General features: G+C 35.1%; 1 protein-coding gene across 22 annotated transcripts in view; it reads right to left on the bottom strand.

Annotated features, from left to right (window-relative positions):
- Positions 1-27,779, bottom strand: part of Gphn (gephyrin) — a 467,448-nt gene that overhangs the window by 264,542 nt on the left and 175,127 nt on the right. For all 22 annotated transcript variants that reach the window (XM_006515899.4, XM_017315079.2, XM_006515903.4 and 19 more), the window contains exon 4: positions 7,798-7,890. In XM_006515899.4, coding sequence (XP_006515962.1) covers positions 7,798-7,890 — 93 coding nt within the window. The remainder of the gene's footprint in view (positions 1-7,797; positions 7,891-27,779) is intronic.

The raw sequence follows: 27,779 nt of genomic DNA, 5'->3' as shown, positions 1-27,779 counted from the left end.
CTGCCACTTTAAATTAGAAACTACTCAACTTTCTTGTAAAAAAAACTTTTTGATTGAATGGCAGCATATTTCTGGTATTCAATTTATAGTTATAATTTGTCATGTAGCCATGTACTTTATCAGTGCAAACAGTTAAGAACTAAGGCCAGCAATACTCAAGATTCTTCATAACTGAGTGTTAAATTCAATAAAGTCAAGGACTGAAGTTGTTAGCAGTGTGAAAACGCATATGTATGTTTCTGTTCTGAAATAGATACTGTTTTCCAATGAGCAATACAAAATCAATTAGAAACTCTACCAATAAAGAGGGAGTAACTCTTTATGTTGATGATATCAAAGCATCGTTTGGTATGCAATACTCATGTATAATTTTGTAATTGTCTGTATGTGTATATGTATTATGTATGCACATGTATATGGGAGCACTAGCCCTCGAAGGCACATGTAGAAAAAGGTTGACATCAGATATTTTCGTCTATTATTCTCCACCTTATTTTTTGAGATAGCTCTCATGACGCTGAACTACTCATTTATGTTAGACTGGCTGGCCAGTGAGGCCCCAAAATCTACCTGACTAGGCCACCGCCCATCCCTATGCTGGGTTACAGGCACACACTGTTGCATCTTTTGCATGAGCACTAGGGATCTGAACTCAGGTCCTCATGCTCATGCAACAAGCTAATCACTCACTGAGCCATTTCTTTAGCTCAGTGCTTGTGTTTTTATGTAACGGTCAATGTTAAATTTCATTTAGATGTTAACTATTGCTAAAATGCTATCATTTCATATACCTGAGCTATTTCAAACCAAGATTGAGAAATTTAAATTAATAGTGGAGACAAATTACGTGAAGGTATAATAAATAAATTGCTTTCCAAACTTTAGAAACAGGTTATCTGAAGCTAGTTAAATCAGATACACAAGTAGTTCTCACATCACACAGATTGCACTTGTTTTTCTGTCCCATGTCTTAAAACAATTGTGGGAAAATATCAACTGACATTCTTATTTTCTACACATACTCAGGAAAGTAGATTATTGACCATTTTCACTATTTGAATTGCTATAAACAACAACTTTGAGCGAGATACAGTAATGAAGTCACTACACAGGGAAATTTAGGTTTAAAAAGCCTAGCTTACCTTAAATTTTATATAACAGTGCTTAAATGAGGATACCTCTGACAACAAGATCAAAGCTTTTCCCTGTATTACATTGTTTCTTCACAATATCAAGTCAACATTACTGCACGGAAACACAGTTCCCATCCAGCATGAGGATTATAGGATAGTTCCTATATATGATCTCAAATGCACTACCATATCAGAACACAGAGATATGCAGGCCAGTTTAAAATGTTTCAAGTATAAAGATTTTGAGTATTTTGCTTCATAGGCAATTTTATATTGTCACACGATCCTAGTTACAAAGAAGAAATTTGAGATCTTTAAAAATCTACGCATGACAGCTAATTTTCATTAACAATAAGAAAACTATAAAAGAATATAGCATGTATATTTTTATTGTGTGACTGTGTGTACATGTATGAGGGACTCAAGGGTATAACATATTTTTGAGTTGAATATGGAATGTACCACTACTTGATACATGTAGTGAAATAATATGTTCTATCGAAAACTGATATTCAGTTAAAAATAAATGAATAAGTCAAATGACTTATGTTAGAAGTAAAATTTGTTAAGACGAATAAACACATTAGCTTTCACATGCCTATGTCACAATGTAAACGAGTGTTTCTGTTTTTAAAATGATGGGTGTTTTTTTGGGTGAATTTGTTAAATGAAAATTCTTACTTTCACTAGAATATAAAACTGAGAATTACTAAAAGGTAATTAGGAACTAAAGTGCAATTGGCTTCTTTACAATAACTTATAATATTCTATGAGTATTATGAGAAAAATGTCAATGTTTGGGTAAAATAATATCTGACAAAGAATCCACTATTAAAATTCTGACAAATATGAACTTCAACAAGTTGAGACAACACAAAATCATATGTAATAAATGGCATTAATTATCTTTTATTTTCAAAGTGGATTATTTCATGAAAAAGATTTCTAACTACCTAAGTTGAACTATTTGTAGAAAACCTGATAATCTGTTCCAAAGAAATCAAAAGTGTCCTAATAAAACTGTTAGTCAAAAGAATACATTCATCCATGTATAAATGTAAAATCTATTCTTTGCTCAAATAAAACTGATATTCAGTTAAAGATAAATATTTTTTGTTAAAAAAAAAAAGGTATAAGCTGGATTTTGGCTATAGCTACTCAAAATTATGATTTCCTGAAAGTTTAGCTACTCTTTCATTCTTATTGATTACTTCATAGTGACTACTTTTAGCAAGACACTTTGTTAAAAAGTACTAAAATTTTAGGAGTAAGTTTTTATATAATTAATAAGAAATCTGTTTCATCAAGTTAAAATTTTCAAAATCTTATTACTGAGAATGACAGACATGTTTTTATTTATAGATGATCTATCAGGTCAACAGGAAATACACCTTTGTTACTTTTAAAATTACATGATATAGAAAGTAAATATAAAAGATTCAGGTTATTAAATAGTATTGGTGAAAGTCAGAAAAAAATTAAAACTGAGTATGATGACTTACATAATTTAGTAGGCAAATGGCCAGCAAGTTTATGTAAGTTTATTTCACTCAGGCTTTATAGACTATACAGTTCAGCTATATGAACCACTCAACTCATTTATTATAATCACAGGCAGTATATAAATAAAGTATTGCATTCCAAATATGCTTTACATCTATTGTTGATAATGAAACTTAAATTTCAAATTACAGGTTTAATTTTTTCCAGTCACGTGAAAATATAAAGCCTTCCACTCTTAATAGGATATGCAAACACATGGCTGGTAAATTTGTCCCATGTCAGATTCTTGGTTCCTGTGACAAAGCATCAGTTTTTTTTAATATACCGACTATGCCTTACTCATATTTTAAATCTGGAACACAGCATGTAATTGGATACATAACGAATATTAAAACCATATAGCTTTAAAAATTAGATAAAACTAGGTGTAATTTATACTTTTATTTCACTACGATCAAAGTAATTGATCAGTGTGGAATCTTTAATTTTATTTTAGGTGTGCCTACTAAAAGTTATGAAGTTTGATTTTCACCTTGTGAATTTAAGCAGCTTAATGTTTTCCAACATAATAAAAGTATTATCAAATACTTTAATAATTATATACTTTTTGTATTCTTTCAGTCTGGCCTAGAAATAAACATCTATAATTAAGGTTTTTGTTTTTAAGATTCTTTTTGGACACACAATTAAGTAATAAGTGAACAAAAAGAGCTAACACATAGCAATGATTTCTTATGTTCATAATTACTTGTAATTCCTAGATTTCATAGTGCAAATTACCCAACTAGCAGAACAAAGAAATGCAATACATCTGAAAATATAAAAATTTCATGTTAAAATAACGCTAAAATGTTAAAGATTGTGATTATGATATCATATGTAAGCTTTGATAGCACCCTACACTTAAAGATGAAAGCAGGAGGCATGTAACTATTACATGAACCATATTTTATGATATAGGGATAAAAAATAGAAAAAATCCATAGTTTAGGGAAGATCAAGGCTGAAGGCCTCAAGGCTGTAATACAAAACAACTTTATGGAATTCGCTACTCCATCTTCCTTTTAAAAACAGAATTATAAAGAAGTCTAATCTGCTTAAAATTCATTTCATTTACAATTCAAACTAAGTGGCAATAAGTTTAGCTTGTTTATTTTCTTTATGATTTTCATTCTTAATGTATTTTCTCTGATAATATAAACATCTGACCAATATTTGTCCCTTTTGTTTATAGATCAAACTAATTCACAATTAGTGACTATAAATAGTAGTCCTATGGGAAAGGAGCTATGCATTATTTTGTAGTTGTCAAATTAATAATTGTTTGAGTTAAGTTCTAACACTTTTAAAGATTTTGTCAGCAATGTTTGAATACTTATATAAATGTATCTAGCAAAACTCTACTCTGTTGGGTAAATATACAAGAAAATTTACAAAAGAATTTACAAAAATATGTATATAGTATAAGTCCAGAAATATAAATTTTAACTTATATTTTAAGTACCACGGGAATTGTATCTACTTAAGGGTATAAAGAAAATTGTAATTGTTTTGGAGTCCCCCATCTTCTTTTAAAGTTTTCTTTAAATGAAAACCTTTACAGTTAAACAGCTTTTGTCATAGATATTCATATCCTATCTGCTCTTACATGGAAAATATAAACCGATATAAACATTAAAGAGCAAGTTATACATAATTAGATAAATCACTGCTTTAAAAAAACAGATACTGAACACTTACATAGATTGTAAGCTTAATGCCTTATCCAGAGGTACTAAGTATATGCATACAAAATTAAAAACACACCTCATGATTTTTAAGTAGTTGAATAACACTTAAGAATAAAATGCTGCTCAATTTCTGATATATGAAACACAAATAAGTCACAGTGAGAATCTTATCAATAAATAGCACCAAAAGGAGGAAATAAAAATATTATGATAGCAGAATTATATTTATATAAAGGTGGAAAGGAACAAAGATAATGTTTGGTAGGTAAAACCAATTTGACAGAATTTTAAAGATTTCATAGATAGATCCTGAACAAGTTATAAGATTAAATTTGTTTGTTTGGTAGTTACATTAAAAAGAACATTCCCTACAACTTGGGAGCACATAAAAGAAAATGTTTAGCCATTTTAAGTACACTCATATGAAATGTTAGCAGTGGTCTTCACTGAAAGTTCACAGCTTCTTACATTTTAATTATGCATAATTACATGAAAGTAAGTGTAAGTATAGGTCATCGAAAGAGAAAGAGTTTCAAAGAGGGGGAGATTTAAAGCGAAGGGGATGAATAGGATAACAGAAAACAATCGAGTGCATGTGACATGAACTGCAAGGCAGAAGGGTTGGGGCAGATAGACAACTAGAGAGTGAAATAGAAGAGGATTAACCGAAACATTGTATCATGAAAATACCATATTTTTTTGTATATTAGCTTTTAAAACAAATGAAGAAAAGCTGGGGTGAAGAGATGTTTTAGCGTTTAGTCCTAGCACCCACATCAAGTATCTCGCAAATGCCCATTATTAGAGATCCAGGAGATCTGACTGACACCCTCTTCTGAATTCGGTAAGCATCTGCATTGTTTATATTCCTATATACCCCACATATCTATACACATAGGTAATGAAAATAAATCTTTAAAAATAAATGTACATAGAACACTGGGAAATAGAGAATTCAATTTCCCTCATTTTAAGGAGATTAAACTGGTTAAATGACTAGACCATTGTATAACACAAATATAGTCCTTGATTCTCCATGCAGAATTCCTCAAACTCCCCAACCCCCCTGAGTAATAGTAGTGCCTTTTGCAATCCATTACAAGTCTCAAACTCAAAAGAATATCTCCAGAATTTCAGGATAGCACTGGTCATCAGAAACACTGAGCTATTAGAATGTTGAAACTTTTAGTCTCACAGATAGGGTGGAGTTTCTATAAATATCATTGTGACATTAAGGTTCCCATTGCTCTGGAATTGGTGAATGCATTTGGGTGTTGTAATTGTACTGCATCTGAACAAAGCATGGGCTTTCTATTAGTAGTTCCTCATATACCCTGAATAATGCCTTTTTTCCATAAATCTACTTCTGAGTTGTATAATAATATATAATAAAAGTTTTGTATGCCATTCTAGCTAGTGGTATTTTGGAAGGGAGGGGGTATATAAATCTACAGACTTGGTAGAAAGGCAGGACAAAGTGTCCATAATCGGGGGAATTCAATATTTATTGATGGCATCAGAGCTGGGGATAGTCTTGTAGTACAGAGCATTAAACTTGGACAATCTGAACAACTCCAGGTCAGAATCTAATTTAAATGAGATGAAAGGCAACTCATGTATAAAGAATTGGAGAACTAATTACTGTGAGAAAAAAATCCACACATGTATCATTGATATAAAAGAATGTAGCCCACCTACAGTTACCTTGTTGGTCAATAGAAGAGAAAGGATTGAAGAAACTTTAGATTATAGTAAACAAGATACTTGGTGATATAAACTATTTCATTGCAATTAAAAATAACATTATTTGGTTATGAATGAATTCAATGCCAAATTTTTCTATTTTGTGATGTAAAAGTAAATACGAATGTAAACATACAAAGCCATCATACAAAAATGATAGATTCATTATATAATGTCAAAATCATTTAAAAATATGAATACTCTAAAAATCAATACTTTCATATGGGTAGTTTCCTTACAAACAAACAAACAAGCAATAACAACAAACATAAACTATAACTGCACCCCTGCAAAGACAGTTTCCCTGTCAATTGTATTCTTTTTGGTTAGTCTCATATAAAAATGGTCAAATGACCTCTTCAGGTTAGGTGACAGAAAGTAAATAAGTTGCATACAGATGACTTTTTGACTTATACACTTGAAGTTAAAACTATCTCAAAAAAATCTTCTCAATGCTTTAGAAGAAAATACATTTCACTTATAATTCCAATTATAATAATAATATAAAAAAGAATGATAGTAAGATAGAACAGTCAATAAAAATGTTAGGATTTGTTTTAGAAATGTATATTTTCATAATGTAGACAATACTTCTAAGAATTTAGGAGTATAGTTTATTGGTCAGAAACATTTATGCCATATAAGGAATTGCCTGAAAATCAAATTGTGAGCATCTACTGCAGTATTAGGAAGGGGAAAAGGAATCAGTACTTTTGCGGGCATTCTTGTGCACTCTAATAACAAAATTTAAAAACATAAAAAGACAGCAATTATTTAATAAATGAAGAGAAAAAGAACCTTAGTAATAAGAAGATAGTAGATAGAATAGTATACTGGTTGGGAATAAAAGTTCATAGTTAATACCATGTTGAAATTGAACCAGAAACAGAATATTCATTTGAGGGGTAAAGGAAGCTATGTGATAATGGTAAAAGTTTCCACTACTGTGCAGTAATATCTGACATGTATGGATTTTAAAAATACAAACTAAAGACCTTTTCCTTATATTCATGTTGTGTTTTTTGCCTAATTTTTCTGCCTGTGTTGATGATATTCCTGTGCCATAAAGCACAGGTATTTTTTATGCTGTTTACATTATTAAATTGTCCATTTAAATATTGTTCATATTTAAAATATGGAAGATATAGTGCATTTTCATCAATGTAGTGTAAATTTAGTATAAGTACATAGTATTTATTTACCATATTTTGAGAAAAATTATAAAAGTACTTGAAGAGAGAAATAAGACCCAAATTTGAACTACAGTAGCAAAGCACATCACACCTGTGCCATTCTAACTGTCAAAAGTTTGTAATTATCTCCTGAAGTTTAGTTGTCAACAATCAAATGAAGAACTAATTTCTAGAACAGTTCAAATTCTCTCATATTCAACAATTTCAAAGGCAAATTCAAATACTTTTCAAAATAATCTTCTATAGACAAATATTTGTATTATCATAGCCATAAGGAATAATTTTGCCTATAAAACTAAAAATTAATATGAAAAATAATATGAAAATTCTAAAAATTAAAAATTAATTAAACTAATTAATTTAAATTAATTTAATTTAAACTAATTTAATTAATTAAATCTAAAAATTAATATGAAAATTCTATGAAATAGAAAAAGGAACTGAAAATAAATAGCTAGACTATTCGTTGAATATGAGAAGGGCATTTCATCTCACCTCTGGAGTGACATCTCGTGGTGCAAACCCCGTTCCTCCAGTTGTTAATATTAAATTAAGTTCCTTTTCATCACACCAGTCTATGAGTGTTTCCTAAAAGAAAATAAATGTGCAGAAGAACTTACTTGTTTGCTAAAAATGTAAGCCATAATTTCATAGACTACAGCATAGAAACAAGATTCTTTGAATACTTTCTTTCACACTTAATCGTAATATAATGCAATTTGTGATATTTATCTTGTTGGTAAAGAAAATGCGGATAAAATTTGCAAATTGATAGAAGTACCTTAAACAAGAAATACTGCAGTTTAATATTTCTATGTTATGTGCTTATATGGCATATTTAAAGCTCATTTCAACATTATAAAAGATTTCAAAGTTTTAAAAAGTTAACTGCTGTATGCTGATTACAAAATCGTATTATTTAGTAACAAATTAATCCTAGCACTAAAAATTCACACTTTAATTATACTTGCAAAAAACTCTAACACTTTTTTCTATTATGGATTCAAAAGGAGAATGTCACAGGCTCATGAACTAGAAGGAAAAATAAAAGATTTCACACTACATCTGCTGGAATGACAATTATGTTCCTCTATAATTTGCCCATTAATGAACAAATATTTTATATCCAATATGAAGTATGAAAAGCTTTATGCCTTTTAATACTGATTTTACAGGAATTTCTTAAAAGAAAGTAGAATTTAAATAATAATTTGGTATCTCTTCTAGTCTGTAGTCTGTGTTAGAATAAACATTGTATAGGTAATGTAGTCTCCCCTCTCTCAGCCTGAAACTTGCTTGCTCAGGGGTAGAGCTTCCTGCTCATTCGTTCTGCCACGCCCACTGCTGGAACCTGAGGAGCCACACATGTGCACCTTTCTACTGGACCCAGATTATTAGGCGGGAATCGGGTCCCCTCCCCCTTCCTTCATAACTAGTGTCGCAACAATAAAATTTGAGCCTTGATCAGAGTAACTGTCTTGGCTACATTCCTTTCTCTCGCCACCTAGCCCCTCTTCTCTTCCAGGTTTCCAAAATGCCTTTCCAGGCTAGAACCCAGGTTGTGGTCTGCTGGCCGACACAACAATTGGCGAACCAACGCGGGACTGAGAAACGGCAAAGGATTCTTGGAAGAGACGCTGCTGGTTCAGAGCTCCATAAAATAAAGGATAAAGGAAATTCATACCGGAGAAGGTATGGGCTAAGCTGAGACAGCGTTAAACCCGAGCGCTGGTTCACTTAGGTTCAGCAGTGAGGAGCTGGGTAATAGGCGGTAGGCCGTAGCTCTCTGAAGCTACATGAGGCGTGAGAAAAGAAAGGGTTTATTAAAAGGAATAGGCGGATTGCCCCAGTTAATAAAAAATACATCATAAGGGAGGAAAATGTCCCAAAAAGCAGAGAGAAATATCTCTCTGGGCCTTATAGCAGGAGTACTCTGTTCCCTTTTGTGTCTTGTCTAATGTCCGGTGCACCAATCTGTTCTCGTGTTCAATTCATGTATGTTCGTGTCCAGTCTGTATGAATGAATGTTCTATGTTTTGTGTTAGATAATAAAGATGGTATAAAAAACTTTATCTACAAAGCCGAGAGCTGCCACGTGTTTCAGCCAGGAATCAGACACATGGCGGGAGGGCCCCTGCTGGAAAAACTGTTCATTTTAGGAAATAAGGGCGAGTGCACAGCCTCTAAGTTTCGGAGTAAAAAAGCTAATAAATGGTTCATGATTAATGTGTTTGACAATGGTAAAGAGTTTTTTATTCTATGATTGTAGCTACAAAAATTATTATTCTCTAATTGGTCTAAATGTAACTGCTTCATTTGGTTCTTTTTTTATTGGTAATGTGCTCTGCGTGTCTTCACATTCAGCTCATAAGTTGTTGGTTAAGATTAATAATTGTTACATTGCTACAGATGGTTAGTGTTAAATTTTATAACTCAAGTTTAGAGTCCTTCTGACACGTGGCATAAAGCAGGCCAAGAGGCTGGGTCTCTAAAGATATTTCTAGTTTAGGTAATAATTAATGTGGTTCGTATCCTAAATAGTAAAATTTAAGATAAGATTTAAAGCAATGCCTCTTTATTAAAGCATTAAAGCTTGCTTTAATAGGTATTCATAGGTATTAATTGACATCCAAACTTCGTAATATGATAGTAATGCTTCTAATATTGATTTTAAAGATAATAAATTGTTTTAAACTTGGGTTTTGCTTTCCCAAGGTTATAGGTATTATCCTAACCTTGCACAAAAAATTTAAAAATTATGGTTAAAACTGCCATTGTTCCATTGACTGCAGCTTGCAGTTTGATTTCAAATTTAAGATCTTTAATTCACCTGTATACTGTAATTAAGATAATTACAAGAGTAATCATCTTATGAGAGCGCTCATACAGCTCACTTCATACAAAACTGTGACAAAGTTATCTAGTTATGTTTGTCTTTGTGAATAGATTAGACAAACAGTTTGGTTATAGTTGCTGCCTGGCAGGAAACTGCAGTACGGGCAATTTTTTCACAACACTAAAGTTGTGAAAAACGTTTTAACTGCAAGTCATCTTAAGAAAGAGTATCAAAATTTAGAGGCGTAGACAGTTATATTGTTTCTCTAAAATCGGTCCTTATTACAAGAGGGCCAGGATACTCAGATTAAAAAGTATTTTACGTTTGAGTCAATACAGGGCTCTGGGCAGCCCCAGAGCGGCTTGTGGCCTTTCTTTTGTTTTACAAACAGTGCCTGAGAAAGTTTTTTCCCTGTGTTCAAGAGAATTTCTTTTTAACAGTGTTGCAGATCTATTCAGATGTTTAAAATAATGCTTAAATTCAAAGAGTTTTGCTTCTAGTGAACTGGTAATCACTAGAAAATTTTGCCTCTAGGTATAGATAATGTAACTTTACATTATGTAAGAAAAATTTTTATTGTTTCTGCTTCTATACAAAAAGCCAAGAGTTTTAATCTTTCAGTGTATATTGTTTCCTAAGTAAAAAATATTTTATTAACTAATGCTTCTTGAAGTTTACCTTAAATCCTTGCTCTCACCCAAAAGATTCAGAGACAATATCCTTTTATTACTTAGGGTTTTAGTTTACTACAAAAGTTTCTACAAAAAATAAAGAAAGCTTTTATAATTGTTATTAATTGGTAATTAAAAATTGGTTGTGCCCAAAACAATTCTTTGGCCAAAAAGAAAACATTATTATAAAGTCATTTTTCTCATCCTCCCAGCCGATTGTTGGCCCACGTGGGCCCAACTAGCTTCTGTGGGGCGGAGTCTTAAGACACAGTTGCCCCTGTTCCAGCACAAATAATCTGGTTGTGTGCTGTAGATGGTGTTTTAAAATGCTGAACAATCAAACCTTAATTTGTATATTAATAGTCAATGCCATATCTCTGAGCTCGCAATTACTTAAATTGTTCATCCCTCAGATACTATTAATTCTCAAATTTACAATTGCTTATGCATATTTCTAGTTAACAAATAAATTATGCGCATGTGACTCTTAATAACTTTGCAAGCCTTCTAGTTACAACTGCTCCTTAAAAAAATTGATTGAAAGTGCAATTAGTCACTGCCCCTTTACAGCCAAGTATTTAAAACATTTGGTCAACTAGTTATTAATTCAAAAGTTTAGGTATTGTAAAATTTTAAAACTTTAACTTCTTAAAAGACAAAAAAGAGAGAAATTGTATCCCCGTGCATACTATTTAGTGCATTCTCATGCACACTATTAAAGTCTTACCTTTATTTTCAAAATTTAATATTTTAATGTATAATAAATGCTTTATAGTATCTTAAAGGGATCTACTTATTGGCTTATAGATTGATCCTAAAACAGCTACCTTATTAAAAAAGAGAAAAACAGGTTTTCTCCACAGAATGCTGCAAAAGCATATTAGTAAATTCGTGTGACGAGCTGGTAGGTAAGTTGACTCATGTCCTGATTAAATTGACTAAAAAACTAAATTAAATTCATGTTTTAGATCCATCCTTACTTGTCATTTTTCCAGTTTAGACTAGCTTCTAGCCTTTTAACTTTATGGCAATAGTACATCAAAGACTGTATATTCAGACTTAGTAAAATTAGTCATTTAATAGAGTCATAATGATTTTTCTCTTTTCTTCAGTGTGACCAGCCATTCTAACTCAATCTTAGACTGGTCTAATATTCAGTCCAATGTTAGAGATTCCTATATTCTAAATTACCTAGCAAAGTTAATTCAGAGCACATCCCCCACTTCCCCTAGATCCCTAACCTCAGAAAGATTGCTGGCCTTACAGCTAGTAGAAAAAGCTATTAAAGAGCAATTGGTCACTTAATACATTGGTAAAATAGAAGGACCCCCTGACTAACAAATGGAAGGGTCCAGATCCAGTTCTAATTTGGGGTAGGGGCTCAGTTTGTGTTTTTTCACGAGATAAAGATAGAGCGCGGTGGCTGCCAGATAGATTAATTTGTCAGATGAACACAGATTCTAAATCTTCTAAAGTATCACCTTGAGGACTAAAATTCCTCTTTTGCTTAAAAGTCGGCTTGAGGACTCAGGCTCCAAAAAAAGCTACTCTCTGAGCCAGCTCCTGACAGGAGGCCGGAGACTAGCCTCAGTTTTACAATTTGCATTTAAATAAAGTACCTGGACTTCCCCAAAAGAAGTTTTGCTTTCCTACTTTCTCACTGTCGAGATTTTGTCTTTCAAACAGGTAAATCAACATTCTCGAGCGAGACCAGGACCAGCGGATGTGCATCCCCGCCCCCCTAGAGCACACAGGTGGCTGCTGTTATCTCCTTTCCAAGGACATTTCCAGCACATGGCTTTCAGTCTGAGTTAAAAATTTAGGTTTTCCTAGAGGGCTAGAAAAGTAAATATTTCTATATTAATAAAGATTGGTTTTTATTTTGATAGACAGGCTTAGTCCCTTAGCTGACCTCTGGCTTTTCACCCTTGCTGTTACTACAAGGTGTCCTTAGCTGTAAAAAAAACAGGGATGAGGAGGAACGACTTCCAGCTCCTATTTTAGCCACAAGTCGTGGTGTTACTAATGACATAATTCTTGCCTAGGTCTTGCTAAATCTGAGGTTGATAATTCTCCTTTAGGAGCTGCACAGCACTCAGAACTGTGCATACTGGTTTGTGATCATACAAATTCAGTATGGGCATCGCTTGGTGCAGAGAACACTGCAAAAAAAGGTCCAGCTTGACCATTTCTGAGTTTCCTGTGAGATAAACCCGGTTTGAAAGAGGTTGGTATCATATTTTGGCTAAAAATCAAAAATATTTTTCGGCTCTGCCTCACCTCCCCAAAAGGTACCGAGAGCCACAGGTGTGGGTCTTAACAGTACCCACGAGAGGAATCGGGTCAATGTCCACCCAAGCCAAGGTTAAAGGCCCACTCATCTACGGATGAGAAAATCATTTGATCACCTCAGTTAAGCGTTGCCTTATTTAACTTAATTAATAGGGGGGAGAGAGATTGGAGACTTAAGCGTTGCCTTATTTAACTTAATTAATAGGGGGGAGAGAGATTGGAGACGTACTATTGAAAGGGCAAGCCCTTCACTGCCTCCCACCCAAATAAAAGAGCTGGTCGAACGCCTTCTCCCTGTTTCCCTCCTATCATCCAAAAATGCGGAGGAATATCAACTTAGTGTTATTCTTATTATAGTGTATTTCACATTTGTTCAGTCAAACTTAGCCAGAGTTCCAACGCCCTACTTAAAATTCAACTAGAAAGTTACCTACCAAGTACTAATTAACATTATAAAGTCAGAGCCTACAGCTCCAGGCTTTTCAGTTAGTTGTTTACTAAGATAAGAAAGGACAGTCTTAGCCTTATACAGTTTACCATAAGAAAAGTTAAGGAATCCCACGAAAGCAAGTTTTTTCTTTAGCCCTAGATTCCAGGCAGAACTATTGAGCATAGATAATTTTTCCCCCCTCAGGCCAGCTTTTTCTTTTTTTAAATTTTGTTAATAAAAGGGAGGAGATGTAGTCTCCCCTCCCCCAGCCTGAAACCTGCTTGCTCAGGGGTGGAGCTTCCTGCTCATTCGTTCTGCCACGCCCACTGCTGGAACCTGAGGAGCCACACACGTGCACCTTTCTACTGGACCCGAGATTATTAGGCGGGAATCGGGTCCCCTCCCCCTTCCTTCATAACTAGTGTCGCAACAATAAAATTTGAGCCTTGATCAGAGTAACTGTCTTGGCTACATTCCTTTCTCTCGCCACCTAGCCCCTCTTCTCTTCCAGGTTTCCAAAATGCCTTTCCAGGCTAGAACCCAGGTTGTGGTCTGCTGGCCGGACACAACAGGTAAAGCAATGCTGAGTAATAAAAGAACTGCTGAATTATCACCATCTCTGACCTTGAATAGTTCTACAGAGATATAATAATGAAAACAGCATGGTACTGGCACAGAAACAGACATATTGAGCAATGGGATTAAGTGAAAAACCCAGACACAAACCCATAAGCCTACGGACAACTTATTTTAGATAAAGAAGCCAGAAATGCACACTGGAAAAAAGACAGTATTTTTAACAAATGGTCCTGGTCAAACTGAATTGTTGCCTGTAGAAGAATGCAAATAATCCATATTCTTCACTCTGTACAAAATTCATATCCAAATGGATCAAAGACCTCAACATAAAACTAGATATACTGAACATGATAGAAGAGAAATTGACAAATCTTAAATTCATTTGTATATGAAAAGACTTTTAGAACAGAACATAGAGCATGCATTAAGAGCAACATTAATAAATGGGGTAGGAGGTTGGGGGGACCCTCCAGAATGCACCGGAGACCTGGGAGGTGAGAGACTCTCAGGACTCAAAGGGTGGGACCTTAGATGAAATGCCCAACAGTAGGGAGAGGGAATTTATAGAGCCCATCTCCAACAGGAAGACCAGGAATCAAATGAGGGAGGGGGGTTGCCATCCCACAGTCACAACTCTGACTTTAAGAACTACAGGGGTGGAAATGGAGAGGAGCCCAAGGAAAAGATTGTCCTGTGGCAGGCCCAAAGTGAGATCCAGCTCAGGGGCAGGTCCCAAGGCCTGACAGTATTACTGAGGCTATGGAGGCAGTGCTCACAAAAAGGACCTATCATGACTGCACCCTGAAAGACCCAACAAGCAGCTGAGTCAGATGCAGATTTTTGCACCCAGCCAGTGGACAGAAGGTGCTGACCCCTGTGGTTGAATTAGGGAAAGGCAGAAAGAAGCTGAGGAGGAGAATGACTCTATAGGAGGATCAGCAGTCTCAATTAATCTAGACCCCTGAGATCTATCAAACACTGGACCACCAAACCAGCAGCATACACCAGCTGATATGAGGCCAACACATATATGGCAGAGGACTGCCAGGTCTGTGTTCATTCAGAGATGATGTACCTAACCCTCAAGAGACTGGAGGCCCTAGGGAGTTCAGAGGTCATGTGGGGTGGGGGTGGGGACATCCACGTGGAGAGAGGGGCTTGGGGAGGAGGTATGGGATGTGGAACAGTCTGAGGGTGGACTGGGAGGGAAGTAAAATCTGGAGTGCAAGTAAATAAATAAATAAAACTGAAAAAAGGGTCTCCATGTATGATTTAAAACACAAACAGTTCTGTGAAAGACCATCAATACTCAATAGACGAATAAATACAATAATGTGATACATTTATATAGTGGAATATTACTCTGCTGATTAAAAAATGGAGGAATCATGAAGCTTACAGGTAAAGGGATGAAACTAGGAGAGAAATTATCCAAAAGGGGGTAACCCAGACCCAGAAAGAGAAATATGGTATGTATCAGTTATATGTGGGAATTAGCTGATAGGTCATTGATAATCACACTAACAGTAGTTAGTGGTTAGGCACTGACTAGGGGATGATTAGATCTCTCTAGGAATGGAAAACTAAATAAGTAACTATGGATGGACAGTGTGTGTGTGCGTGTGTGTGTGTGTGTGCGTGTGTTCGTGTGTGTGTGTGTGTGTGTGTGTGTGTGTGCATAGGGGTCTGGAATGAGAAAATCAAGCAGGAAGGAAAAGGGAAGTAGAGGATGAGGGAGGAAATACTGGGATGTTGCAGAATATTTGATCACATTGTGAACCTGGAGATTTTGAACTGAACCAAAAAAACAAAAACAAACCCCCCCCCCAAAAAAAAACCAAACTGTTTCTTCTAGTCGTAGGGTCAAACCTTAGTACACACCTTTCACCCAATAGCTTTTTGCAAATAAGAGCTAAATAAAGTCAACAATATATCAATTGGAAGAGCAAGCAACCAGTTGAAAGGGAGCGAACATAAGAAAACCCAGGAGAGACAGATGGGTCTTCGGGTTGAGTATTTAAAACAGTGCAAAGGAGGAGGAGCCTTTTCCTTCTGGTTGATGGAGTAGAAAGTCAGATAGGTGTTTAATCTGCCTCTCTGAACTAGCTGGGTTCACCACAGTGTCTGGCTCCTGAGTCTTCACTTGGTAGATCAAATGTATGAAATAAAAAAACAAAAACAAAAACAAAAAACAGCAGAGGGAGAGACAGCTAAAGTTAAAAGCATTTGAGTGGAAGTATGGAAACCAAAAGTAGTAAAAGCTTCCTAAAATACACACATACAACCATACATACAACCATACAACCATCCATCCATCCATCCATCCATCCATACATACATACATACATACATACATACATACATACATACAAACACACATGAAGACAATTTAAAAGAAATAGCTAAATGATGGGGGAGATAGAGCCCTACATGGACATCTCATCATCACATGAAGCTTTCAGTATTGGAAATGGCTTACATCTAAGTTGTTAACCAAAGGCATCCCACTGGAAACCCCCAAACAACCTAGGCTGTTGTCAAGGCTGTATGTTGCTCTCTATTAAATGACAGTAAGGTCCCATTGTTGAAGACAACACCTACACAACTCACTGATCATGGAGAAGTCAAGTTTGTGCCTTTCCTAGAGCCCTCACTCCTCCTGACTAGTGATCATGGTACTTGAAGGTAACTCTGCATATTATCAGAACAAAAATGTAAGTACCAAACCAGCCTGCAATTTGTGCTAGTGCAGTAGTGTCACAAGTCATGGGACTCATCAACTAGTTAATATCTGATTGTACTTAATACCAAATCCACGAAGTGAAAGTCATCCTTTCCACTAATCCGAAGGCCAAGAACCTGACACCAGATAGGCCAGGGAACTAGAGGTAAACTAAGTACTACTATACTGCTAAAGAACATAGCAATAAAATGACTCTGAATGACAGTTTGCTATACTCATAAGTTTGACGCTTCTTCCTGCAGTAGATGGGAACAAATTCAGAGAAAGATCCACACAAGCAAAAAATGTGCAGTGAGAGACCTCTCACTCTCAGCCCTAAATGAAATTTGTTCATCAAATCCCTTTCCTCAGAGCATACCGAACTCTGTAAAAGAGGAGATAGAAAGAAGGTAAGATCCAGAGGGGAGTGAGCAATGGAACAAGACCTTCTAAACACAGCAGAACAGATGCACATGGGAACTCACAGAGGCTACAAAAGCAAGTACATGGCCTCCTGGGATCTAATTAGATAGGATCCCAGAGAAGTTGATACATACCCGTATCCCTAAAACAAAACCTATCTACTTTTGATGTGGAGAGTTTTGGGGGCTGTTTCTAGAAACTTGGCAGGAATTTAACATTGGGCCAGAACATGAAAGTAAGCTTAGGCAGGGATTGGGCTAGAACAAAGAAGTAGACTTCAGGCAAGAATTTGATTTTGAGCTTCTGGCTATTATAAATAAGGCTGCTATGAACATAGTGGAGCATGTTTCCTTATTACAAGTTGGAACATCTTCTGGGTATATGCCCAGGAAAGGTATTGCTGGATCTTCCAGTACTATTATGTCCAATTTTCTTAGGAACTGCCAAACTGATTTCCAGAGTGGTTGTACAAGCTTGCAATCCCACCAGCAATGGAGGAGTGCTCCTCTTTCTCCACATCCTCACCAGCATCTGCTGTCACCTGAATTTTTGATCTTAGCCCTTCTGACTGCTGTGAGGTGGAATCTCAGGGTTGTTTTGATTTGCATTTCCCTGATGATTAAGGATGTTGAACATTTTTTCAGGTGCTTCTCAGCTCTTCGGTATTCCTCAGTTGAGAATTCTTTGTTTCACTCTGTACCCCATTTTTAAATAGGGCTATTTGAATTTCTGGAGTTGAGCTTCTTGAGTTCTTTGTATATATTAGATATTAGTCCCCTATCAGATTTAGGATTAGTAAAAATCCTTTCCCAATCTGTTGGTGGCATTTTTGTCTTACTGACAGTGTCTTTTGCCTTACAGAAGCTTTGCAATTTTATGAGGTCCCATTTGTCAATTCTTGATCTTACAGCACAAGCCATTGCTGTTCTGTTTAGGAGTAATCATTCCTGAGTTCTCAGGTAGTAATATGTCCAATTTTCTGAGGAATTACTCAGCTATTAAATACAAGGATTCCATGAAATTCTTGGGCAAATGGATGGAACTAGAAAATATCATCCTGAGTGAGGTAACCTAATCACAAAAGAACACACATGGTTCGCACTCACTGATAAGTGGATATTATTAGCACAGAAGCTCAGAATACCCAAGATACAATTCACAGACCACATAAAGTTCAAGAAGAAGGAAGACCAAACTGTGGTTCCTTTGTTCCTTCTTAGAAGGGAAAACAAAATACCCATGGGAGGAGATAGAGACTGAAGGAAAGGCCACCCAGAGACTGCCCCACATTGGGATGCATTCCATACATAGTCACCAAACCTAGACAGTATTGCGGCAACAACTGCTTGCTGACAGGAGCCTGATCTAATTGTCTCCTGAGAGGCTCTGCCAGTGTCTGACAAATACAGAGGTGGATGCTCTAGGCCAACCATTGGACTGTGCATGGGGGCCCCAATGGAGGAGTTAGAGAAAGGACTGAAGGAGTTGAAGAGGTTTGCAGCCCCATAGGAGGAACAACAATATGAACTAACTGGTACCCCCAGAGCTCCCAGGGACTAAACCACCAACCAAAGAGTACACATGGAGGGACCCATGGCTCCAGCTGTATATGTTGCAGAGAATGGCCTTGTTGGTCATCAATGGGCAGAGAGGCCCTTGGTGCTGTGAAGGTTCAGTGCCTCAGTGTAGGGGAATGCCAGGACCAGGAAAGCACAAGTGGGTGGGTTGGTGAGCAGGGGGAAGGGGGAGTGTCGAGGGGGTTTTCAGAGGGGAAATCAGGAAAGTGGATAACATTTGAAATGTAAATAAAGAAAATATCTAAAAAACAAAACAAAACAAACAAAACAAAAACAACAACAAAAAGAATTTGACTTTGGGCTAGGATAGGGAAGTAGGCTCAGTTATCTTGATTATCCTGATAAAGCGCCTTCAAACATCGATCATTGAACTTTGTTAATTGCCTTGTTTGTTACTTGACTATTTGTATTTATTGTCTAGCTTGTTCCTTAACCTAAAACTGAACTTATTATCTGCATGTAATTAAAATGGTATAAAGGCAGATTAGGAAAAAAAAACCCACTTCAGCTTCAGAACTGGCTGGCGTCATGCTACAGTCTTGTCTGTCTTTTTCTTTTTAATCCTCGCTCTGCCTGTGGAGAATCCACTGACTGACTGAGCTGGCTTAGTCATTTTGATAAACACTGCAAATAAAAATTTCATTTTCCCTAGGGAGTTTCACTAGGGAAACAAACTTTTTAAAAGGAAGGCTGCTTTCCCAGCAGTTGACGGCCAGAAGAAAAGAAACTCAGAATGAATTACGTAGTGGTCCTCCTGTTTCTATTTTGTGGAATAGTTTGAGGAGCATAGGTATAAGCTCTTCATGAAGGCCTGGTAGAATTCTGCACTAAACTCATCTGGCCCTGGGCTTTTTTTTCGGTTGGGAAGATTTTAGTGACTACATCTACTTCCGTAGGTGTAATAGGACTGTTTAGATACTTTACCTGATCTTGATTTAACTTGGGTACTTGATATCTGTCTAGAAAAATCTATTTCATCTGGATTTTCCAGTTTTGCTGAGTACAGGCTTTTGCAGTAAGATCTGATGATTTTTAGAATTTTCTCAGCTTCTGTTCTTATGTGTCCCTTTTCATTTCTGATTTTGTTAATTTGTATACTGTTTCTGTGCTCTTTAGTTAGTTTGGCTAAGGGTTTATATATCTTTATATCATTCATTTTGTTTCCAATTGGTTGATTTTAGATCTGAGTTTGACTATTTCCTGCTGTCTATTCCTCTTGAGAGTGCTTCTTTGTATTCTAGAGCTTTCAGGTGTGCTGTTAAGTTGCTAATTTGGGATCTTTCCAATTTCTTTATGAAGGCACTCAGTGCTATAAATTTTCATCTTAGCATGGCTTTCACTGTGTTCCACAAGCTTGAGTGTGCTCTGTCTTCATTTTCATTGAATTCTATAGTCTTTAATTTTATTCTTTATTTCTCTCCTGACCAAGTTATCATTGAGTGGAGAGTTGTTCAGTTTTCATGAGTATGTGGGGTTTCTGTTGTTTTTGTTGTTACTGAAGTCCAGCCTTAGTATGTGGTGATCTGAGAGAATGTATGGGATTATTTCAATCTTTTTATATCTGTTGAGGCTTGATTTGTGTCTGACTATATGGTCAGTTTTGGAGAAGGTGCTCAATGAGGATGGCCTCAGCCAAAATACCCAACACTGGGGAGAGGGAACTTGAAGATTCCTCCTCCAGTATATAGACAGGACCCCAAGTGGAAAGATGGGGTTACCAACCCAGTCAAAATTTCTGATCCAGAATTGTTCCTATCTGAAAGAACTTCAGGGACATAAATGGAGAAGAGAATGAAAGGCAGACCAATGACCAGCCCAACTTGGGATCCATCTTATGGGGGGAGGGGAACACCACGGTCTGACACTATTACTGATGCTATGATATACTGACAGTTGGGAACCTGGCATGGCTTTCCTCTGAGAGGTCCTACCAGCAGCTAACTGAGACAGATGCAAATACTTATACTCAACAATTGGACTGGTCAGGGACCCCTATGGTTGAATTAGGGGAAGGATTGAAGGAGATGAAGGAGAGGGCAACCCCATTGGAAGACCAGCAGTCTCAACTAACCTGGACCCCTGGGAGCTCCCAGAGACTGAGCCACCAACTAGCAGCACACATGGGCTGGTCTGAGCCCCCTGGCACATATTTAACAGAAGACTGGTTTGGCCTGGCCTCAGTGGGAGAAGATGCTCCTAATACTCTAGAGACTTTAAGTCCCAGGGAAGGGAGATTCCAGGTGTGTGTGTGTAAAAGCAACCTCTTGGAGGCAAGGGGGAAGGGGAATGGGAGAGGAACTGTGGGAGGAGGGACAGGGACAGAAGGCTATGGATGGATGGCATGTAAATTAATAAAATAATCAAATTTTTAAAAAGAGAGAAAGAAAAGAAACTCAATGGAGATGGCTCAGCAATTAAGAGCACTGACTGCTCTTCCAGTGGTCCTGAGTTCAATTCTCAGCAACCACATAGTGGCTCACAACTAACCATAATGGGATCTGATGCCTTCTTCTGGTGTGTCTGAAGACAGCTACAATGTACTCATATAGATAAAATAAATCTTAATCTTAAAAAAAGAAAGAAAGAAAGAAAGAAAGAAAGAAAGAAAGAAAGAAAGAAAGAAAGAAAGAAAGAAAAGAAATCTTTCAATGATCCTTGTCTCCTCATATCATGTCAGGGCTTCATTCTTTTCGTTATTATTATTTTTTTAATTCTAAAGGTCCTTTGCATAAAGATTATAGCTTCCAGTTTTGTTTTTATAGAATTTCTGAACGTGTAGATTAGTGGGTCTCAGAATCTTTATCTTTTTTTTTTTTTTTTTTGGTGCCTTTTCTTGGTTTCTTTTCTTTCTGTTCATTTTGTCTTATTCTGATTTGTTTGCTTTTGTTTTATCGTATTATATTTTATTATTATCCCTGAAATGCCTGTTTGTTTTCAAAGAGAGATAGAAAATAGAGTGGATTCGATGGAAAGAGATTGGGAGGAAATGAAAGGAGTAGAAGAAACCATAATAGGATATGTATTCCTATATATAGAAAATAAATTATTTTTAGTAACAGAAACAAAATTACAAAGAACACTCTAGGGACAAAGTGGCCATGGAATTACTGACTCATTGATTAATTTATTTAAAAAGAAAGTTTCATGGAATATATTTTTTGGGTGGGGGTTTCTAGACAGATTTCTATGTGTGTAGCAGTGGCTGTCCTAGAACTTGCTCTATAGATAATGCTGACCTGGAACTCAGAGATTTGCATGTCTCTGCCTCCTGAGTGCTGGGATTAAAAACTTGCATATCAACTGTCCCCTTGGCAATGGAATACATTTATTCAGTCTCATCACTAGATAACAAGAGTGTAAAGACTTAAATAAAACATTTTTTTTCTTTCACATTTTCATCTAAGTAGAACACCTTTAAGTATGTTGTTTCTCGATGAAAGTATCATTGGAATCCTAGCATCACTGTTATCTAGGAGCTTGTTGAGAATAAAAAATCTGTTCCTTTAAAAGATCTATGGAATTAGAAGTCTTAGTTTAGAGATTCCTCAAGGTGATGTATACTAAAGTAAATGAGGATGCCTTCTAACTGTACCTCACTATAATTTTCAGTTATCTTTCCATCATGCTTTTTATGAATAATTTATCAGAGAGTCATTTATCTTTGCAATTTGTCCTATTCAACTTAGTTATTTGTTATGTACTATTTAAAAAGCAATTTATATTACTATGTTTGTTTTCACACCTAGAACAGGCCTTAGTATTTATCAGTCTCTACTTTTTAATCTTCTATTCTTGAAACTAATCTAATGTTTTGTTTAAAATATAAACAGAGTAATCCATAATATATAGTTTTAATTGATGGCTAACCATATCATAGTCAAAATCTATTAATGAAATCTATTAATCATTTATCAGTTTTTTATTTAGAATGATCTTTATTTACTATGTATGATCTCTTACAAATAAAAAAGATCATTGATTAACCTGTTTCTCTTTTCTTTGTTGAGATGTTGAGATGTGGCCCAGCATAGGGGAATGCCAGGACTGGGAATGGGAGTGGGTGGGTTGGAGAGCAGGGGGAGCGGGGAGGGGACAGGGGATTTTCAGAGGGAAAACTAGGAAAGGGGATAATATTTGAAATGTAAATAAAGAAAATATCTAATAAAAAACCATGAAAAAACCAAAAGTTTAAATAAAAAAGTAAAAATGCTATGAAAATGAAACTTAATTTCATGTTTAAACAGTAGCTGGTAATTGCTGCTGCTCTGTGAGTTATACACCATGATGCTTTTACAGCTCACTATGGTAAAATTATGAAAGTTATTAGTTTCAGTTTATAATAGGCATTACTTGTAAAAAAAAAACACTTGTAGATAAATCAAATGACATCTAGATTTGGTGAAAAATAGTACCTCTGCCTAAATCATTTTAACTGAACTCAGCATATAAATTTCACATGAAAGAACTGGATTGTTAGTGAAGAAAGTTAACAGAGCACACTTAATAAAACTCTTATACTAGCTAGAATTCTAAATACACTATACATATAATACATTTGCTAAGATAAAATACTTCACCGACATTTTTCTCTTATACTCAAAAATTATCTTCTAGACCTAAGAATTCTGAGTGTGTCCTCTTAAAAGATTTAATATATAAATTATATTACTTGAAAAATGTTTTTTTTAATCTTGGGAATTGAATGCTTTCAGGATCATTCATTAAACCACAAAATATTTACCTATTAACTGTAACTGAAACAGTTTAAGAATTAACTCATTAAAATTAGAAATATTTGCTCAGCAAAGACTTTAAGATAGTAAGAAAGGAGATGGAAATGCATATGTGAAGCACATGCCTCAGAGGACTTAGAACCTATTAGATACACCTGCTAATAAATGAGGACAAGACAGACAACCTAATATTCAAGAAGAGAACGTACACAGAAATATCACAAATGAAGAGATACAAATGTCAAAAAAATGTATCGAAAGATATTCAATAGGCTTACTACACTGCTGGAATGTAAAGCAAACTGAAATTCTGAAAAAAGATTTATAGAAGTACAAATTGTCCTATTCACTTGAGAAAATTCAGGTTCCAGTAAATATAATTCATTTGCATATTCTTTAATTTGATTATTTTCATATCTATTTATTCTGTCAAATAGGTACAAATGTAATAGGAATACACACACATGTACACCAAAAGACATGATTAAGACTGATTATTGCCAAGATTTTTCACAATAGCATATAGTTGAAAACCACTGTCTTCAAAATAGAATGAATGCTTAAATTTTTCTATTTTAATGAAAAGACAGCACTCATGTGGATATAGATTTCAAAACGATAAAGATAATTCGTGGTGCTAGATTTGGGTCATTTTGGATAAGGTAAGGAGCAGTAATTGGTAATGGGGTAGAGAAAGCGTTAGTCATGCTCACAATGTTCTATTCCTCTTATTATTGTTATTAGTTTTCTTTTCATGCATGGTGAGCATATTCCCACTCACTGTCACAATAATCTTCTTTCTTACCTTTCCCTCTTCCTGTAATACCCAGGAGTGGTATACCTAGGTCATATAGAAGTTTTATTTTATATGCTTGTTTTTGTTTTGTTGCTGTTGTTTGAGAAAGGGTCTTTCTGTATAGCCCTGGTTGTACTGGAACACATTCTTTAGACAAGGCTAGCCTTGAACTCAGAGATCCACCTGCCTTTGCCTCTAAGTGCTGGAAACCAGCAATGTATAAATGTTCCCGATTGTATCCTTACTAGAATTTGTTGTCTTCTTGCAAGGTTTATTTTAAAAACTTAGAATGTGTGGATGTGTACTGTACAAGTGTAGAACATGCATATGTCATGGTGCCTATATAGATATCCATGGACAAATTTTAGGACATAGTTATCTTGCTCTACCATGTTAAGGTATGGTCTTTTGTTGTAGAGTGTTGCAGTATGACATCTTTATCAGTTCTAACAGTTTTCTGTTGCAGTCTCAAGAGCTCTTACAGATATAATAAAAACCATTTGCTAATGAAGATACTTTTGACTTTTTCCTTTCCTATTTATAACCCTTGTGTTTGATTGGTATTTTTCTTCCATCTAGTTTAAATCTGTTGACCCTTGTTTGCGAACCTTCTATTTCAACTATACTTACAACTCCAGTGTGAATTTGATTTTTCAAATTAATTATTTTTTCTAAACCAATATTGTTTATTTGTTGGAGTTCAAACATATCAGTTAAAACTCTCTTCTCCACAGCCCTCATAGGCTTAAACATCAGTCTTCTCCATTCAGGTATTTATGATTTGGATTTGGGGTGATGGATCCCTGCAACTCAAAGAAACAACTAGTGGTTTCAAATATTTCCTTTTAGACTTTGGCTTTAAATTGACGGATTTCTTTCTTTCTTTCATCATTTAGTTTGCAAACTATATACCATGTGACTTCCTAGACTCCATTATCATAGTGTGTGAGTCCATTCTTAGAAGAATTCCCCTTGTATGCATCTGTATGTCTACTATTAATTCTGTGTCTCTTGAGAATTACAACTAACATTACCATTTGATGATATTTGGTCATAATATTCTTGATTTTTAGAAATGATTTCCTAAATTTTTCTTCTGAATAACTTTAGAAGGCAGTTTCATTTTCTTATTTTGTTTCCCATGTTTTGCCACATTTAACTGGTCTATCAATGTATAAATCTCTTTGTTGAAAAATATATAGTATATGTAATATAGTGAAGTAACTATGGATACTGATTCTATTTCCTCATCACCAAAGCTTCTTGTCGTTGCTTCCTGTTCAATTATTGAACTTACTGGGCTAACTCAGTAAAGTTTACTTCATCTTAGGGTAAATCTTCTCATATCTAACTTGTTGTAGGTCTCACCTTTGACATCTATTCAGATTAGCATAGGAATATTAACTTTGTTTTGGTAGAGCTACCTTTACTTCTTCTCTTTGTATAACCTCTCTGTTTAGTTATTTATCTACCTGTCGCCCATCAATATGAGTTTTTAGACTTCACTAATTTGTAATTAATTGACCTCCAGTTATAGTTATTTTTATTAAGCTTTTAATTTCTTAACTTATTTGACTATGTTGGGGAAGGACATATGAAGCCCAGAAGAGGGTATCTAAGACTCTAGAGCCAGTTAAAGGCAGCTGTGAGCTGCTTGACTTGGAAGCTGTGAACTGAATTTAGATCTCTGCAAGTATAGTAAGTCTTCTGAACAGTCAAGCCACCGCTCTATGTCTAGACTAGTGTTTAAAGCAAAGCATGGGACTAAAATTATTCCAGTAGGCTGATATGATTCAAGTAGGGCTAGTTCTAGAGTCCTATTTTTGAGGTTTATTCGGGCTTCTTGGGGATTTCTTTTAGTCACTTCTATTTCAGGTTCTTTCTAGTATGGTTTCATTTCTTGCTGTTAATAAAGTAATAAAAACTATCCTTGTTTACTACTACAACCACCATTGTTTCAGAAAGTGTGCTTAGACTTGATTTTCTGCATATTCAAAAAGTCATTTCCTTGAAAAGACCTTCAGAGCAAGCTGTCATTAACTGTTTCTGTCTGTGGACAAAGCTTTATTATCTTCTGTCCTAATGCTAAGGGAAGTAGACCTTTGTCTTCTGGGCCAATCTTTTATGTCCTTAATGTTCTTGCCTTCTGGAATAGCTAGAGAAAGTACCCAAGGAGCTTAAGGGGTCTGCAACCCTATAGGTAAAACAACAATATGAACTAACCAGTACCCCGGAGCTTGTGACTCTAGCTGCATATGTAGCAGACGATGGCCTAGTCGGCCATCATTGGTAAGAGAGGCCCCTAGGTCTTGCAAACTTTATATGCCCCAGTACAGGGGAATGCCCTGACCAGGAAGTGGGAGTGGGTGGGTAGGGAAGCAGGGCCTGGGGAGGGTATAGGGAACTTTTGGGATAGCATTTGAAATGTAAATAAAGAAAAAAAGCTGTTGTAGGTGATTAGCCCTAGTATTCTAGCAGGGCAATATCTAAGCTAGGCCTTCATTCCTATGAGTGAGGGATATGCAGAGAAAAAAACTTGTCTCTTATGGTCACACTGATCAGTAATTTAGTCTCTACAAGTTAGAGTTGAAGACATGAGAAATAATAGAAGCCTGTCTATCTTAAAATACAATAATCCTCAAATTGAGAGAGAAATTCTCATACTCTGGGTCACACCTTTCCAAAGAAAAACATCATTAGAAAAATCAAGGCCAGTGAAGGATTAAGTACTTGAAGTTTTACAGAATCTGTTTTATTTTATATATAGTCATCTTACTTGAATATATTTATTATTTTATAATGGATTCTTAAAGAAATAAGAAGATACTTAAAATACTTCTGCTTAAATAATTTTTATCAGTTATGACTATTTCACTGAGGAACATTTTCTGAGCGTTACTCATATATCATTTGCTAGAGAAAATGTACTAGGAAATCATCTTTAAAATTACCTTACAAAAAAAAAAAAACCAAACAAATTATCTTACATTAAATTAAAATTAAATTAAATTAAAGTAAAAATACAATATAAATTAAAGAAAATATGTGCATATAAATAAAAACACTGAGAGAGATAGTCAATTTATATCAGGAAACAATGATAGGATTATGACCAAAATGTCTAGAAAAAATTACTAATAAGTATGAGAAAAGTTAAATGACCTTACTAAGAGACAAATGATATTTCTGAATGAGAAATTATTATAAAGATATCTTTGCTTCTCAAATTATATTTGAATTTAATTAATGTTATATAAATTTCAGACTAAGAATTAAAAAAACTGGTTTTGGACAATTACAGATATAAAGGTAATTGAAAAAATAGAAAAAAAAAACACATATAGAAGTTTCACCCAGTGAAAACGATTTGTCTAATTCTAGTAGCCTATTATAAGCAAAAGTACATAATTTACTCCAT

The sequence above is a fragment of the Mus musculus genome, chromosome 12 (genome assembly GCF_000001635.26).
Source record: "Mus musculus strain C57BL/6J chromosome 12, GRCm38.p6 C57BL/6J".
In the NCBI taxonomy this organism is placed as follows: Eukaryota; Metazoa; Chordata; class Mammalia; order Rodentia; family Muridae; genus Mus; species Mus musculus.
This window is presented reverse-complemented; position numbering and strand designations above follow the sequence as displayed.